The sequence below is a fragment of the Vulpes lagopus genome, chromosome 18 (assembly GCF_018345385.1).
Source record: "Vulpes lagopus strain Blue_001 chromosome 18, ASM1834538v1, whole genome shotgun sequence".
Classification (NCBI taxonomy): Eukaryota; Metazoa; Chordata; class Mammalia; order Carnivora; family Canidae; genus Vulpes; species Vulpes lagopus.
The window spans coordinates 23,386,163-23,402,171 of NC_054841.1; the positions used below are offsets into that span (position 1 = coordinate 23,386,163).

The 16,009-nt window shown below is 46.0% G+C and overlaps 1 protein-coding gene across 9 annotated transcripts in view; it reads right to left on the reverse strand.

Annotated features, from left to right (window-relative positions):
- CEP250 (centrosomal protein 250) overlaps nt 1-16,009 on the reverse strand; it is a 52,792-nt gene that overhangs the window by 30,270 nt on the left and 6,513 nt on the right. For 4 of the 9 annotated variants that reach the window (XM_041732749.1, XM_041732752.1, XM_041732748.1 and 1 more), the window contains exons 2-13: nt 11,549-11,838; nt 11,054-11,110; nt 10,041-10,123; nt 9,647-9,812; nt 8,858-8,964; nt 8,362-8,613; nt 6,447-6,543; nt 4,715-4,822; nt 3,837-3,998; nt 3,100-3,278; nt 2,634-2,816; nt 379-523 (exon numbers count right to left, since the gene is read on the reverse strand). In XM_041732749.1, coding sequence (XP_041588683.1) covers nt 379-523; nt 2,634-2,816; nt 3,100-3,278; nt 3,837-3,998; nt 4,715-4,822; nt 6,447-6,543; nt 8,362-8,613; nt 8,858-8,964; nt 9,647-9,812; nt 10,041-10,123; nt 11,054-11,110; nt 11,549-11,734 — 1,725 coding nt within the window. In that variant the 5' untranslated portion in view covers nt 11,735-11,838. Of the gene's footprint in view, nt 1-378; nt 524-2,633; nt 2,817-3,099; nt 3,279-3,836; nt 3,999-4,714; nt 4,823-6,446; nt 6,544-6,769; nt 6,870-8,361; nt 8,614-8,857; nt 8,965-9,646; nt 9,818-10,040; nt 10,124-11,053; nt 11,111-11,548; nt 11,839-11,985; nt 12,004-16,009 lie in introns of those variants that run through there. The other 5 variants (XM_041732751.1, XM_041732753.1, XM_041732750.1 and 2 more) reach the window with 4 other exon arrangements.

A 16,009-nucleotide genomic window follows, 5' to 3' on the forward strand; every position in this document is an offset into this window, starting at 1 on the left:
TAATTAGTGCTGTGTGGCAGGAGTCAAGGTGGATGGGGAGTTAGGACAGGATGAGACAGGAGGAGCTAGAAATAGTTTGGGGCACATGCGGAGGAGCTTTGAATGTGTCACCAAGCAGTTGCAAAGCAACTGAATGGGTTACAGGAGGGAGACCAACGTAACTGGATTTATACCTTTGAAAACCATTCTAAGGTCAACATAGAGAGTACATTGGAAGGGACAGAACCCAAAAGCAGAGGCTAGTAAGGGACGCAGGGAATATGGAAGGTCATGGCTTAAAGGATGAAGAACGAGGCAGGCTGCATGTCCTTTGCCTACAAACACAACTTTCTAAGCCATACACCCCACTTAGCAAACAAGCAATGGAGGCCCACGCACCCTGGCCAGCGCCGCAGTCACTTCTGTTTGCTCTTGCCTCAGCAGCTCCCCTTCCAGGTGACAAGACTCCAGGGCTTCCCGAAGAATGATCAGTTCACTGAGTGATTCTGACTGTTTGGCTTCCAGACCTGCTAGTGTCTCCTGACTAAGATGGAAAGAAGAGGAGGCTGGGGGCAATCTCAGGGAGTGGCTACACCCCAAAAGGTAATAGGAGTCGAATTACCTTTGCTATGCAAAAGAAGGAAGAAGGTCTCTAAAAACTGTTAAGACTTCCATGACATGTAAAGCGAAAAAAGCAAAATATTTGGGAGAAATAAGAATATGCATAGGGGTGCCTGGCCAGCTCAGGCAGTAGAGCATGCAACTCTTAATCTCAGGGTCATGAGTTCAAACCCGATGTTGGGTGTGGAGCCTACTTAAAAAAATAAAATAAAATTTAGTTAAAAAAAGATTAGGTGTATATATTTGCATAAAGCAACTGGAAAGATAAACAAGAAAGCAATTTAAGTGGTTGGCTACAGAAGGAAGGGAAATAAGGTGGATGAAGCAGAGAGGAGGATCTCTGTGTTTGTCTATTTTTTTTTTTTTTAAGAGAGAGGGAGAAAAGGGGATCCCTGGGTGGCGCAGCGGTTTGGCGCCTGCCTTTGGCCCAGGGCGCGATCCTGGAGACCCGGGATCGAATCCCACATCGGGCTCCCGGTGCATGGAGCCTGTTTCTCCTTCTGCCTGTGTCTCTGCCTCTCTCTCTCTCTCTGTGACTATCATAAATAAATAAATAAATAAAAATTTAAAAAAAAAAAAAAAAAGAGAGAGAGGGAGAAGAAGGGCAGAGGGGGAGGAAGAGAGAGTCTTAAGCAGGCTCCACGCCCAGCAAGGAGCTTAACACAGGGGTCGATCTCATGACCTTGAGATCACGACCTGAGCCAAAATCAAGAATCAGGAGCTTTAACCAAATGAGCCACCCAGGTGCCCCTGTGTTTGTCTTTTTAAATAGTTTTGACTTTCAGATCATAATAAATATTGATAAATGTATTACTGAATCACACTAATTAAATTTAAAAACATAACTATCGGGATGCCTGGTGGCTCAGTGGTTGAATGCCTGCCTTTGGCCCAGGGTGTGATCCTGGAGTCCTGGGATCGAGTCCCACTTCGGGGTCCCTGCATGGAGGCTGCTTCTCTCTCTGTCTATGTCTCTGCCTCTCTCTCTGCCTCTCTGTGTCTCTCCTGAATAAATAAATAAAATCTTTACAAAAAAAAAAAACAAAACACAACGTTACAATCTTTGTGGATTGTCTATTCTTCTAAAGGTATAAGAGAGACCATTCTTTGTAGGAGTCGTGATTCTTATAGCAGTCCTTCAAGATTCTATTATTCATGCCTACCAGCTGCAAGGAACTAGAGCACAGGAGAGGAGGGAGATATATGGAGGTGAAGAATACAGTCCCTGATACCAGTTACTGAAGATCCACCATCTGCCAGGCTCTGTGCACAAAATGGTGCTCTATTCTTCCTGGTGATCCTTCAAGGTAAATACTATCATCCCTATTTTACAAATAAAGTAATCTGTTCAAATGGTGGAGCCATAATTTTAACCAAACTTTTGCCAGCTTGAAAGTCCTTGCTTTTTCTATGATATTACATAGAAGAATTTACAATTTTGCTATGTCTCTGGATTCTAGAATTCCCTTTCTTAGCCAGTTCATTTCCCATTATTACCTGGGGTAAATCCTACCCTTCGGCCAGCCTGGCCTACTCTGAACATGCCATGAACCTGCATCCTTTTCTTTGCTAATCTGTCCCTTTTGCCCCTCTCCCACTCTCTACCAATCAAAAGATGTCAAGGCCCAGCTCAAAGGCCTCTCCTCTGTGAGGCTTTCAATTATTAACTGTCACTCCCAGGCTTCCAAAGGACCCAGCCTGAAGCTCTGTTTCACTCATACTTCATTTGGCCTCATGCCACAGTTCATTGTTTACTTGAACATTAGACTGTGAACTGCTGGCGATCAGGGCCTGTGTCTTATTTGTTTCTGTGCCCCTGCAGTGTCTCAGCCCCTAGGGGTGCTCAGAAAAGCCTGGGTGAACTTTCTGTATTTATCCTTCTGCAAAAAGAAGGAGCAGTAAGCTAATGTGAACCCACCACAGGCCAAGCTTCAATTTTGACTCTACTTTCTAAGAGATGGGAGTGGATGAAAGAGGGTGTAGAAATGAAGGGAAAATCAAGCCCCAAGCAGGAGGGGACCAGTCACACTTACAGGCGCTCCCTTTCACGGACAGCCAGGTGCAGCTCCTCCTGCTGCTCCTCCTTCTCACCCTGAACAGAATCCCCCTGCAACTGAAGCTCCATGTTTGTCCTTCGCAGCCGCCATGCCTCCTGCTCTAGCACCTCCAACTGCTGCTGCAGCTCCTCCCTCGTCTTCTGCAGGAGCTCTCGCTCCCTGAAACAAAAGACGAGAGATGAGTAAAAACCCTGGAACCTCAAATCCTTCCTGGTAGCAGATATAGGATCAAAGGAGAGAGATGTCTGTTTCTTTTTAAAGATCTCATCTCCCCTTTTGAGCGGGAACCTGTTTGTTTGTTTTGTCATCACAAAGAACACAAGATGGCCCTGAACAGCCCTGGGTGGCAGGGAGGGCAGGGTTAGGCAACCAGAAATGTCCAGGAGTGAGTAAATGGCTGGATGAGGACTGAGCCGGGAGGGATGAACAGCCCCCTGCTCACTTGTTGAGAGACTCCACCTCTCCCTGTAGGTCCGAGGTCTGCCCTGCCAGAGTGTCGCGTTCCCCGGTGAGCTTCTGCAGACGCTGTCTTAAGGCCTCACCCTCCTCCTCCCACTGATTATGCTGCTGCCGCAAAGAGCTCATAGCTTCCTGACAGGCCGAAAGCTGCTGCCTTAGGTCCTGGGGAGGGAGGGTGACAAAAGGGAGATGGTGAGCAAGAGGGCAGAGCAAAGGCAGGGTGGCAGAAGCCTGAGAGTGAGGTTAGGCCAGGGGCCGAGGCCTGGTACAAGGATAAGCTGAGAATAGAGATGCAGCCAGTCGAGGAGACAGGATCAGAGATTACTGGGCTTCTGTGGTTCCTAGAGTCTCAGAGTCCATCATCTTTAGACGTGCATTGGGGGGCCATCACGGAAATGGCTAAGTCTGGCTGGGACCCTTAGAGTCAGGCAACGCTTACTCACGGTCTCCCAGGGCTCCAGTTGCCTATCTTTGCATAGTGCTATATGAAGATAGCATGCAAAGTGAGGTGTACTATTGGGCACAGAGAATGTACCCATTAGCCACAAGTATGACTTGGCAGACACTGAGAGATTCTAATGGGCACCTTGGGAGTACTGACCAAACACCTCATGATTGGTTGACATAGTGGAAGGGACAGTCCAGGCAAGGAGGTTACCTGGGGCACACATCAGTTCAGATACCCACACCCGTGTCTGAGGAAGAATGGTGGTTTCTTACCTGCACAGCCTGGCGTCTTTGAGTCACCACTGAACGCACCAGAGTAAGGGCCTTGTCTGGGTCCTGGGAATCAAACTGGGATGAGAGGCCACTAGGGTCCAATTCTAAGGAGCTGTCTCGACCACAGCCTTGGGTCATACTGTCCCCTTCTTCCACCATGACCTGAAACCCAACACAGCAGAATCACCACCCTATTGACAAAGGCCTAGAATCCACATAGAAGACTGACACTACATCCTGGACAAACCTGACATCTTCTTTCTCAGGTTCTCTCCCTTGCACATAAGAGGAGGGTAGCTAAGAGCAAAAAGGATTGGTTCCTGGGGCACCAGGGTGGCTCAATGGTTGAGCATCTGCCTTCGGCTCAGGTCATGATCCTAGAGTCCTGGGATGGAGTCCTGCATCAGTCTCCCCATGGGGGAGGCTGCTTCTCCCCCTGCCTATGTCTCTGCCTCTCTCTGTGTGTCTCTCATGAGTAAATAAAATCTTAAAAAAAAAAAAAAAAAGGATTGGTTCCTCCAACTCCTCACCTTCTGTCACCCAAACCTAGGACTAGCAACAAGGCCAGAGCATTCTGAGGTAATAATAAACGAAGAAATGAAGAAGAAGATATTGATGTAACAAGGACCAGAGCCCCTGTCCTGAGAAGTACAACTGGCGATAAGAAGGAGGGCCTGCCTGTTCCAGCAGGCAGTGCTAGCATGTGAATGCTTAGCTACCCCTTAAGGTACCAGTCTTCAGATACACTCAGAGAACTCATTCCTCAAAGACCCTAAGCGCAAACATCTCAGAGAGTGGAAATCTAGGCATGACTAAGAAACACGGAGGCCTAGGGGAGGAGTGAGCCGTAACCCAGTTCCCACAAACAGAAGGCTTACCAGTACCTGGGTTATATCCCTGATCACCTGCTGTAAAGACAGCTTCTCCTCTTGGGCATTCTTACTGAGAGATGCCTCATGTTCCATTAATTCTGCATGATTTGTCTCCTGAACAGGGAACAAGACAGAGCTGTGAGCAAAACTCTCAGAAGTATCTATCATTTCAGCCCCCAAATCAACCAGAATCTCATTCTGGCTCTGTGGTCAACCCTACTTTTTTCCTTGACCACATATGACTGCTACTGTTGTCCCAGGACTCTGAGGACAGTGTGATGTGGTGATTAAGAGTTCAGAATAAGTGAATCAGAGCTCTAAATTAGACTCCCTCAATTAGAGTTCTCACTCAATCACTTCCTAGTTTGGTAGCCATAGGCAACTGTTTTTTTGAGCTTCTTTTCTCTTTAAAATAGGAATAATTAACAGCAACTACTTCACACGTTTGTGTTGAGTCTTAAGTGAAAAGGATGCGTGTAAATCACTCAACATAGTGCCTGGCACAAAGAAAATGCTCAATACATGTCAGCTATCACAAAAGAAAGAATGGGAGCAAAAAAATAAATAAATAAATAAAAAATTAAAAAAAAGAAAGAATGGGAGCTGTCTCTGAACAGCAAATTGATGCTTGAGACCTAAGGCTAGTCCAGAGAAACCCCTAGCCCCAGAGCTAGCAATGAATCTGAAGAAGACTCAAGATTTCCTCAGTTCCTTCTGATCCTATTGTTAGTGAAGGCCTGAAGACACAGACCCGCAACTATGTTTTCTTGGGCCTGTACAAAACTTGAGCCAACATTTATAAATTGAGAGATTCTGAGAGGTTTTATGAATTGAGAAATTCTGACCTTCTGGCTTTTCTCAAAAAGTTAACAGATGGGCCATATCAGGCCCCATTGCTACATGGCAGTAATATCCTGAAGCTGAACACCTCCTCCATGTGAGACACATACTCTTCACCCTCCTGCAGTCCCTACTATACCTCATCGTTTCCTTAATATTGAGATCAAGTGTCCCCTTCTGTCCTCAAAACTAACTATGATAATGCTGGACAACCAGAATCCTTACAACTGAACCCACTTCACTCTTTGGCATTATCTGGACACTGCGGACATCTGAATTTGCAAATTTCTGACCAAAAGGAACCAAAAAAGGCATAAATGACTCTGAATCCCTGCCGATCCCAGCTCAGATAAGACTAGAGGTTTGTACACAGATCATCATTCAGGATCTGCCTAAAAACAGAGATCTGAAAATTCTTAGCAATGAAAAGAAATGTAGAATCAAGCCAGAGGTTCTATCTAGTATAACCTTAGAGAGTCCCTCTGATAGTATCTCTGGCAGATGAGAAGCCGAGAAGCCCGTGACACAAACCTCAATCTTCCACAGAACAGACTGGTCAACTACTGAGCAGCTCTTGGTTTTTAATCTCTCACATGTCCCCATCTTTTGCCACTGTGCCTTGTAGTATATGTTCCACTCTCTCTGATGAGGACCCACTGCATTCATACATCATTGTAATTTCCCCAGGAATATAGTAGGCATGGTACACAGTACTCACCAATGAGTGAATAAACTGAATGAGTTAATTACTTTTTCAGATTCAGCCAAAATTTATTTATTTTTGTTTGTTTGTTATTATTAAGGAATATTTAACTGGTCTCCTGCATCATCTGTCTATAGAGGACAAGGAACATATAGGCCCACTCCTAAGTCCTTTCCAGAACAAAGGGTCATGTACCAGGATCTCCACTGTCTCTCTCAGGGCCCCTAACATCTTCTCATACTCTTCATTTTGCTTCCGAGCCTGGATCAGCAGAGCAGAGAGCTCCGTCACCCTGAAGAGAAGAGCACAGCACTGTTACCCAGGAGACTCACCATGGTGGACAGAGCTAATACGCAGCATACCCCAGCCCCAATGGACACTCCCCCTAAAGCCCCCCGAAGCCACCTGGGCACCCCCAGCCCCTGCATTCCCTGGATGCCACACGATGCTATAGCCTTGAATCGGGGGTGAGGGGGAGGGGAGAGTCAAAAGCCACTCAGACACATGCAGGGATTTACCACATCTCAAGACTGGAACACGTGTTTGGGGGCACGAGAGCTGAGGGAAAGCCCTGGCCCAGGCCCTTCCAGGCCTCGCTTGATCTTGAAGTCAAGCACCCTGAAGCCAATAAGAACATCAGAATTGCCACATGGGACAGTCCCAAGGTCCCTCCAGCCCAAGGGTCTTTCATAAGGAAATCGGAGGGGCAGTTTGGGGGAGATTTTAGTCAACCTCTGTGATACTAACCTCAAGGTTGAGGGAAATCATACAACTCTGTCACTTAATGCTATATCTTGGAGTTTATTACCTGGGATTATATGCATAGTTAAACAAATATTTCTTTTTCTAAGATTTTCTTTTTTTAGGTAATCTCTACCCCTGGCACAGGGCTCAAACACATGGACCCCAAGATCCAGAGCTACATGCTCTACCAACTGAGCCAGCCAAGTGCCCCTAAGTAAATATTTCTTAAATGAATGTTATCCAGGAGTAAATATTCTTTTTTTTTTCAAAGTCTTAATAATTTTATTCTGTACCACCTCTAGGAGCCTTCATTAATTGGATGGCCATTCACTTAATGATTGTGTCTTTCAACAAACATTCACTGAATGTTACTCTACTGCAAATGAAGTGCAAAGCACCAGAGACATAGACTCACTAAGACATAGTCTCTGTCCTTGCCTTTCCAGGACCCAGGCAACCAAAACCAAAACAAACTGCTATTTACATACACCGTCAATAGGTGGTGACACAAACCTAGCCATGGGGTATAAGCCCAAACCTGTCCAGAAATTCAATGGGGTTCTTGGTTTCTGTCCCTGCCCTTTTTACTATTATTTTTTTTTAAATAAATTTGAAAAAATAAATAAATAAATAAATAAATAAATTTTAGGGACGCCTGGGTGGCTCAGCGGTTTGGCGCCTGCCTTTGGCCCAGGGCATGATCCCAGAGTCCCAGGATCGAGTCCCGTGTCGGGTTCCCTGAGTGGGGCCTGTTTCTCCCTCTGCCTGTGTCTCTGCTTCTCTCTCTCTCTCTCTTTGTCTCTCAAGAATAAATAAATAAAATATTTTAAAAATAAAAATAAAAAATAAATTTTATCATAATCTAAAAAAATAGGAGAACCTAACAACAACAACAAAAGCTAAATAATCAGAAACAGTGAGAGCAATGCTGTAACAAGCAGGTCAAAAGACCACACCTGGGCATAGAAATTTAACAGGCTATTGAGGTCAGAGAAGGCTTCTCAGAACCATGCCTTAATGGATAAGGTGGAGGCAGAAGGGAGGCAAGCATTTCAGGCTAAGGTCAGTATGTACCAAGGCAGAGAGGCATAGAATAGCTTGGCTGTTCTGGGAATGGGAGTAGTTTGGTGTTGAGAGACAATAGTCACAGCTAGCTCTATAAATCAAGAGGAGAGAAACCGAACTGCAGAGGGCGGTGACACAGCCCCCCCTGTGGCACTGGGTCCTAGACTGGACTCCCTCTGGCACCTCTCCTTCCTCTCTGGTGGGAGAACGCTCTTTATGCCCCCTACCCCCTGCCAGCTCTATCTCCCTAAGGGAGTCAACACCCTCAGCAACCCCTTCCCAGGACCCCAACCCATCTCACTGATCCTGCAGCTCAGCCTTCTCCAGATCGCCCCGACTCTTCAGCTGTATTAGCTCCTGGCTCCTTTCATGCGCTTCCTTCTCCAGCTCCTGGGTCTTGGTCAGTAGTAGCAGCAGCTGGGTTGGCTCACTCCCATCCCGTCTCCCAGATCCATCTGACTCTCGAGACTGGGTGCCCACAGTCAAGCGCAGACAACATGTCAACAGGGACCCTGAAAGCTTCACATGCTCAGCCTTGAGCTCCGTCAGATCTCTGAGTACAAGCAAGGAAAGAGCAGACTCCAGTAGGGATGGGTGAAGGGAGCTTGGAGATCAGGCCCAGTGAACCCTGAGGAGCAGGTCTGGGGAAAATCCTTTGAATCCAATAATATCATCCCTCCCCACTCACTCTTCCATCCTCTCTACTCCCCACCCCCATCCCCAGCTTCCACAGCAGCCCATAGTCATTAAATCTAGAATCGGTAGGGGCAAACCTCCCTTCCTATCCCCACACTTACCTGTCAGTAGCTGACTTCATCTCCAGGAAGTGGCGTCGGAAGGTCACCACCTCCCGCCACAGACCAAGAAGGCGACCGTGCTCCCCTTTCAGGTAGCCCTTGAAGAACTGTGTATTCAGAAACCCTGGTCATATCAAAGGGCAGAGGACCACCTTTTGCCAGCATAGGAGTCTTGGATTCCTCCTGACAACCCGGGGGAGGGAAGAAGGGGCTTATGATGGCATATGACCTTCCTCTGAGCTGATCAGAAAAAGATAAACAGTAGCTGCCACTGCCATTATCATCAAAGACTCACAATGAGGACTAAGTGACATACCATGTAAATCACCAAGCATGGCACCTGGCACACAGCAAAGGCTCAGGAAATATTAGTTTCCTTTGGGATCTGAAAAATCCACCCAGGTCTGTGTCTGGTCTTTCTTCCCCATTTGGTTTCAACAGCTATCTCCTTAGCATCTAAACATGCAGACCTCCAGAAGAGGGAAGTCAGCAAGCTTTCAGATCCTCCTAAAACCGAAGCTAGCCACACATGCAGGGACAGAGCTGCTCTGAGTGTCATACCACTTGCCAGCAAAACCTCAACTAGGCAGGTAAGGACAGAAGTCAGGCGAGAGCTGAAGCAGGGCAAAGCTGCCCAAAGCTGCCTGCCTGCATGGGGAGGAGGGTCAGGGACTTTAGCAACAGCTCAGCTTCTGTGCAGGTCCTGAAGTTAACCCTTCCCAGCACCGACGAGGGTGGTGCCCAGCATGCAAGCCTCCTGTCCAAGTTCCAGCTCCCTGTTCCTCCCACCTCCTGCTCCATCTGCCACTGGCTCTCCTTCCTCCTGAGCTCATCCCGGGCTCGGCTCCAGTCCACTGTCAGGTTTTCCACATCTTCCCGAAGTGCTTTATTCACCATGTCAGCTTTTTCCATGTGCAGCCGAAGCTGGGTGTTCACCTCTGCTAGACTCTCACACCTGCACTGGGGAGGGGCGGGAGCAAGTGCAAAATAAAGGCTTGATCCAACCTTGGACCTCGTGGAGTAAGATGACACACACTGGAATTTTCCATCACCAGGAACAGGAGGGCTAAGGCTGAGGTCTGTGGTTTTAGCCACGTTAGCACTCAGGGCAGGGGTTTGCCTTCAGCCTTCTCAACCCACAGGCCACCACCATCACCCTGGCAGATAACTTGGGGTTCATCACCTCTGTTGTTCCTCCTCCAAACGGACCAGCAACTGTTCCAGGTCTGGCTCCTCCACGCTTTCCCATCTCTGAGGAGTTGGTCCCTTAGCCAGACAGAAACAGTCTTATTGACCTCCAAAGGGAACACCATTCAGACCAATTCCCTGATGCCCCCTTCTGCAGCCACCTGCTTTCTTTTCACGCCTCCTCTCTTGTGTCAGCAAATATGCTCTTTTCTCAATCACTACAGCCTGAAGGTAAATCCATGGCATCCCCTCCTCCCAGAGTGAACCTGTGACATCTGCTCAAACATGGCATTTGGTAGTGAAAAGAGCTTTCAGCCCAAGAAGCATGAGATACAGCTTTCACTAATGGCCTTGACTTCTACTACACTACATTTTTGACGTCAGGAAGTTTTTCAGCTTCTCTGAGCCACAAAGTCTTCACTACAAAATGAAGGAAACACCATTCCTCTAAAAAAGTTGCCTTGTGGATTGAGTGACATCATTATCTGACAATGTCTAATGGTGCCTGGCCTACATAGAATGGTGCTAAGTTTTGGTTCTTTCCTTCCTGAGAGAACTTTTCTGAGGGTAATGTGAGAAGGTGGCGAGAGGGAACTGGAACAAAGGCAATGGTTTTTTCAAAGTCAGCTCTACCCAGCCAATGGCACAAGTAAATCCCTCTGCCACAAACAAGTTTAGGCCTGCAAAGGTCTGCATCTAAGACAGATAAACACTGACACCTTCTGGAGGAAAAATGCATTTCTTCCCTCTGATACCATATCCTTTCCAGTCTGATTAAATCTCCTGAAGCTGCATTTTGTCCTTAGAGAGCCACGGGTTGGCGTCTGACAGGCCTGGAATAGCCAGTCCAACGAAAGTATCTGTGTGATAAAGCTCTCAGGGGCTGAAGACAGACTTCCACCGAACACCGCCTTATCAGACCACAACCTCCCTCAGTCAGCAAACAGAGCCGTCCTTACAGGTATATTCAATGAGGGCACAGGGGGAACACAGAACAGCCTCACTCACCCCAGTGGCTTCCAGCTGCTTCTCCAGCTCTTGGCACCAGGTCCGGTACTGCAACACCTGAGGCAAACAGAGCAGGATGTGGTGATGGTCATGGCTGGTATAAAAAGCCCAAACCAAAGGTCCTGGAGGATTTGGGGCAAATCTGCTGTGAACAGGGTCTAGGTGGTAACAGTGGGGTAAGGCCATACATCTTGTCATTTCTACTTGGTCAGTTAAACATACTCTCTGTGCCTATTGGCTTTGGAACCAGAAAACACAGGGCCAGGTCCTAGCTCTAGCCTAGGAGAACACAGACAACTATTTTAGCCCTTGTGACCATCATCTTTAAAAACGACAGGATATACCTCTCATGGAGTAGTTGTGAGCATCACAGGAGAGGCTGTTTAGGGACATTCCCACCACATGGTTCTGTCTCCTAGAACCCTTATCCCACATTACACTCAGCATTCATTTGGCAGTGTTCTCTTTGCCTCCCTGCAAGGGTAGCTGCCTCACCTTGGCCTGCAGCTTCCTCACGAGGGTTGCTTGCCTCTGCTGGGCCTCCTGGGAGTTCTTCAGCTTCCGCCAGGAGGCTGCTTGGTTCTCTGCCATCTGCTGCTGTAGTGCTAGTACTTGCTCCTCCAGCACCAACTGCAGTGACTGGGGCTTCATATTATTCAACCCAGGGCCTCCCGTCTCCATGGGAGCACCAAACAGGTAAGCTCACAATCCCTTATCTGGCCAGAGGCTGCTCACTCCTAGTAAAGTCTCTAATCATTGCTGTGCCACGTGGAGTGCCTCTTGAGCTGGGGACGAAAGCACACAGAGGAGTTGAAAAGAATGTCTAGGTGATTCAAATTTACTCACCAAATAGTAGGTTTGGCAAAGCTGGGTTGGACAAAGTAAGTGGGTTCCTTTATTACAGGACCCATCAGAGCCTTTAAAATACTAACATGGGGGCAGCCCGGGTGGCTCAGAGGTTTAGTGCCGCCTTCAGCCCAGGGTGTGATCCTGGAGACCCGGGATTGAGTCCCACGTCGGGCTCCCTGCATGGAGCCTGCTTCTCCCTCTGCCTGTGCCTCTGCCTCTCTCTCTCCTCTCTGTGCTTCTCATGAATGAATAAATAAAATCTTTTAAAATAAATAAATAAATAAATAAATAAATAAATAAATAAATAAATAAAATACTAACATGGACCCTAATCTCTAAGTGGTGTGAGAGCTAAGTATCACTCCCAAATCTATTGGGAATCATTAGACAAGCTCACAGGACCAATGTTTCCTTCTGGGACTCTGCACTAGATCAAGAGCTCCTGGTTTACCACTGCATCCCTAGTGCCTGGCAGAGAGCCTAATAAACATCTATGGGATGAATCCCTGAAGGTATTTCTAGTCTAGCAGAGGAGAAGGACATATCAAACACAATGTGGTATATGTAATCGTAACAGAAGCAGTATAGAACAGTAAGAGAAAATAGTGGAAGGGCATTAAACCTAACCTGCTGGTCTGTGAACTGTGCAAATCATCATCATCATAATTAATCCTTGTTATAATTAATCCTGTCATAATTAATCCTTGACCTGTCTACAGGTCAGTCACAGTTAACTGCTTTACCTGTACTATGTCATTTTGTCATCACAAGAATCTTGAAACCTTCCAATGCCTTTCTATCACATTTCAGTGTAGGTAATACTACAACTGTTTGTACGTGGATGAAGAAACGGAGGCTTACAAAGGTTACACCTCAGTTAAGAAATTAGAAAGGTTAAACAAAAGTTGTCCAAATTCATACAATTGGCATTTGGTTGATTAGGGATTTGAATACAAGCCAGTTTGACTCTCTGACAAAGAAATGGAGTAGCAGGCATTTCAGGCAGGAAATCCATTAAGAGAGATGGGGTGGGGGATGAGCAATCAGCTTCAGCAGGATAGTAAACCTCCTCACCCAGCAGAACTGGGCCAAATCAGGGCAACCTGTCACCCACAGGGGCGGAGGGGAGATGGGGAGAGCAGGGACGCCAGCTTAACCAGAGACCTTGAGAGATCCCCAGGAGAGGGGAAAGCACAGTGGTCAGGAAGAGTTTGGAATGCCAGTTCAAGCTCTGCCTCTAATGGGTTCTGTGATCTCAGACATACCACTTCTCTTTCAGCCCCTTATCTAAAAATGAGGGCTACCAGCCATGTGACCTCTGACTTTCTGAGGCCTCTAAAACACACAATAACCTGGGAGGAGGTGGGTAGATTAGAGTTCTCATTTAATTAACCCTGAGGCATAACCCCAAAAGGGTTAAGGAATATTTGTTTTTCCAATTACCTATTAAGAAAATAGAATATTAGAGATGCCCTCTTGGTCCAGCCAGCAGCCCATCAGTATAAACATCTGAAGAAAGCGGTATATACAGCAAATGCAAATCTAACATTTCCATATACAGTGGGAGTTTCAAGGCCCCAAATCCCTTTAATGCACTAAACTGTTGATTTCCTACATCCTGGCTCAAATGCCACCCCCTATCATGTCATCCCAGATATACCCAGGAAGAGTTAATCACTTTTCTAGCTATGTACGTGAAATTATTACACATAAGAAATTTATATATATTTAACTGTATATATAATATATAGAGTCTAAATTACATTTGACTAAATTACATTTTATCATTATTATTTATCTATCTTCTCTACTAATCTGTAAATTCCTCAAAAGCAAAAGCTATCTAATTCATTTTGGTCATTAGTAGGTTGAAGAAATCCATGTAGGCCTCTACTCCAGGCAAGTCTAAATCCTTGGTAGAGGTTACAAGTGTGGCCTGCTGGTTCTTTTCAACCATTATGTGGCCTATATCAAGCTTTTAAGAATTCAAAGTAGGTACAAACATTTACCATTGGGAGAATGCATGTAAAAAAAAAAAATCTTATTTCTGAGGGTGCCTGGGTTGATGGAGCATTCGTCTGACTCAGGCTTCAGTGGAAGTCATGATCTAGGAGTCATGGGATTGAGCCCTGTGTCTGTCTCTGCACTCAGCAAGGACTCTGCTTCAGATTCTCTCCTTCTACCTCCCACTCATGCTCAAGTGCTCTCTCTCTCTCAAATAAATAAATATATAAATCTTTAAAAAACAATTCTTATTTCTGGCTCTTTTGGAGAATCCGAGTATCTAGCAAACTGTGACCTGTGTTCCTACAAGGCAACAACCTTAGCTGCAGTTACATGTGTCTTCCCCCTTAGACAGGACATATTCTCATTAGTTTACCAGTCTCAACCCCCAACACACCATCCCCCGGCCCCAGCCTATTCTCTCCCTCACGCTGATAGATTTTAGTTGTCATTGATCATTGAACTTGTGCTATTGCTTTTCTTATAGGAGTTACAGAAGAAAACTCAGTTTACTAATTTACATTACCTCCTGGACAACAGAAGACAGCTGAGTTTGTAGAGCTTGAAGTAGACCATAAGGAAAGTGCATCAAGTAAGAAGAGTAGAATGGCACCAACACCGCAGGCTGCCTCTTCCTAGCCTCTAACCTGAATGAGTAGTCTTCCCTCACACTCCAAAGATCTTCTTTTTCTGCTCTTCCTTTCCACAGGGTTGTGTCAACCAGCTCACTGTGTCTCTGTTAAATGATGGCTCAGTCTCTCTCTGCTAGTAGGAGGCACAAACTTGCTGGGAAACCACTCTTGCTGCCAACACTGCCAGCAACAAGAGCAGCTCTGAGTTGCTTCAAGGTTCAAGGGACTTGATGGGCCTTTTCTCTAATCCTATTAGGGCTGCTCTGGGCTGGGCTGGGCTTTTGCATGTGCTGGGAGTCTGAGAGGCCTCTCCTCCTCCTTTGAATTCCTCCTCCCTCCTCCCCTCACCCCCTCGATATTTGGTTGAACCATAGAAAGTTGTCAATATTTGCCCATTTTTTAACCTACAAAAATGATAATGTCATATAGTTCAGCCTATATCTCTATAGGCAGCTCTGCCACAGTCCCCAGAATTCTCTTACTAAACCATCTCTAAGGATGAGGCTAAGGCTGCTCTTAACACATAGGAGTACTTCGGTGGCTCAATCAGTTAACTGTCTGACTCTTGGTTTTAGCTCAGGTCATGATTTCATGGGTCGTGAGATCAAACCCCAAGTCCTACTCCAGACTCCAAGGGGAGTCTGCTTCCTTTCTCTCTCTCCCTCTCCCTCTCCCCCTACTCACATGTGCTTTCTCTCTAAAATAAATAAATCTTTTTTTAAAAAAAGAAGGCTGCTGTTAACATGTATACATTATTTGGGAAGGTGATAGTAATACTTCAGTAAAGAAGTGGAATTATATCAGAATTACATGATTATTTTACTTCAACTGATAACTCAAAAATTTTAGAGCTATTTAAAAATTTAGTTGAGGGATGCCTGGGTGGCTCAGCGGTTGAGCATCTGCCTTCGGTTCAGGGCATGATCCTGGGGTCCCAGGATCGAGTTCTGCATCGGGCTCCCCGTATGGAGTCTGCTTCTCCCTCTGCATATGTCTCTGCCTATCTCTCTCTGTGTGTCTTTCATGAATAAATAAAAATTTTTAAATGTACTTTAAAAAATAATAATAGGGGATCCCTGGGTGGCGCAGCGGTTTGGCGCCTGCCTTTGGCTCAGGGCGCGATCCTGGAGACCTGGGATCGAATCCCACATCAGGCTCCCGGTGCATGGAGCCTGCTTCTCCCTCTGCCTGTGTCTCTGCCTCTCTCTCTCTCTCTCTGTGACTCTCGTAAATAAATAATAATAATAATAAATTTTAAAAAATAATAATAATAATAATAAATCAAAATTTAAAAAAATAAAAATTTAGTCCAATCCTCCCATTTTACAGATAAGGAAACTGAGGACTCCAGAAATGCAGTAACTTTATTTTGTTTATGTTTTGTTTATATGCCCCATTTACCTCAAAAAATGATTTGGAACCATAGCAAATGTACCATATGAACATAAGATGTTACTAATAGGGGAAATGG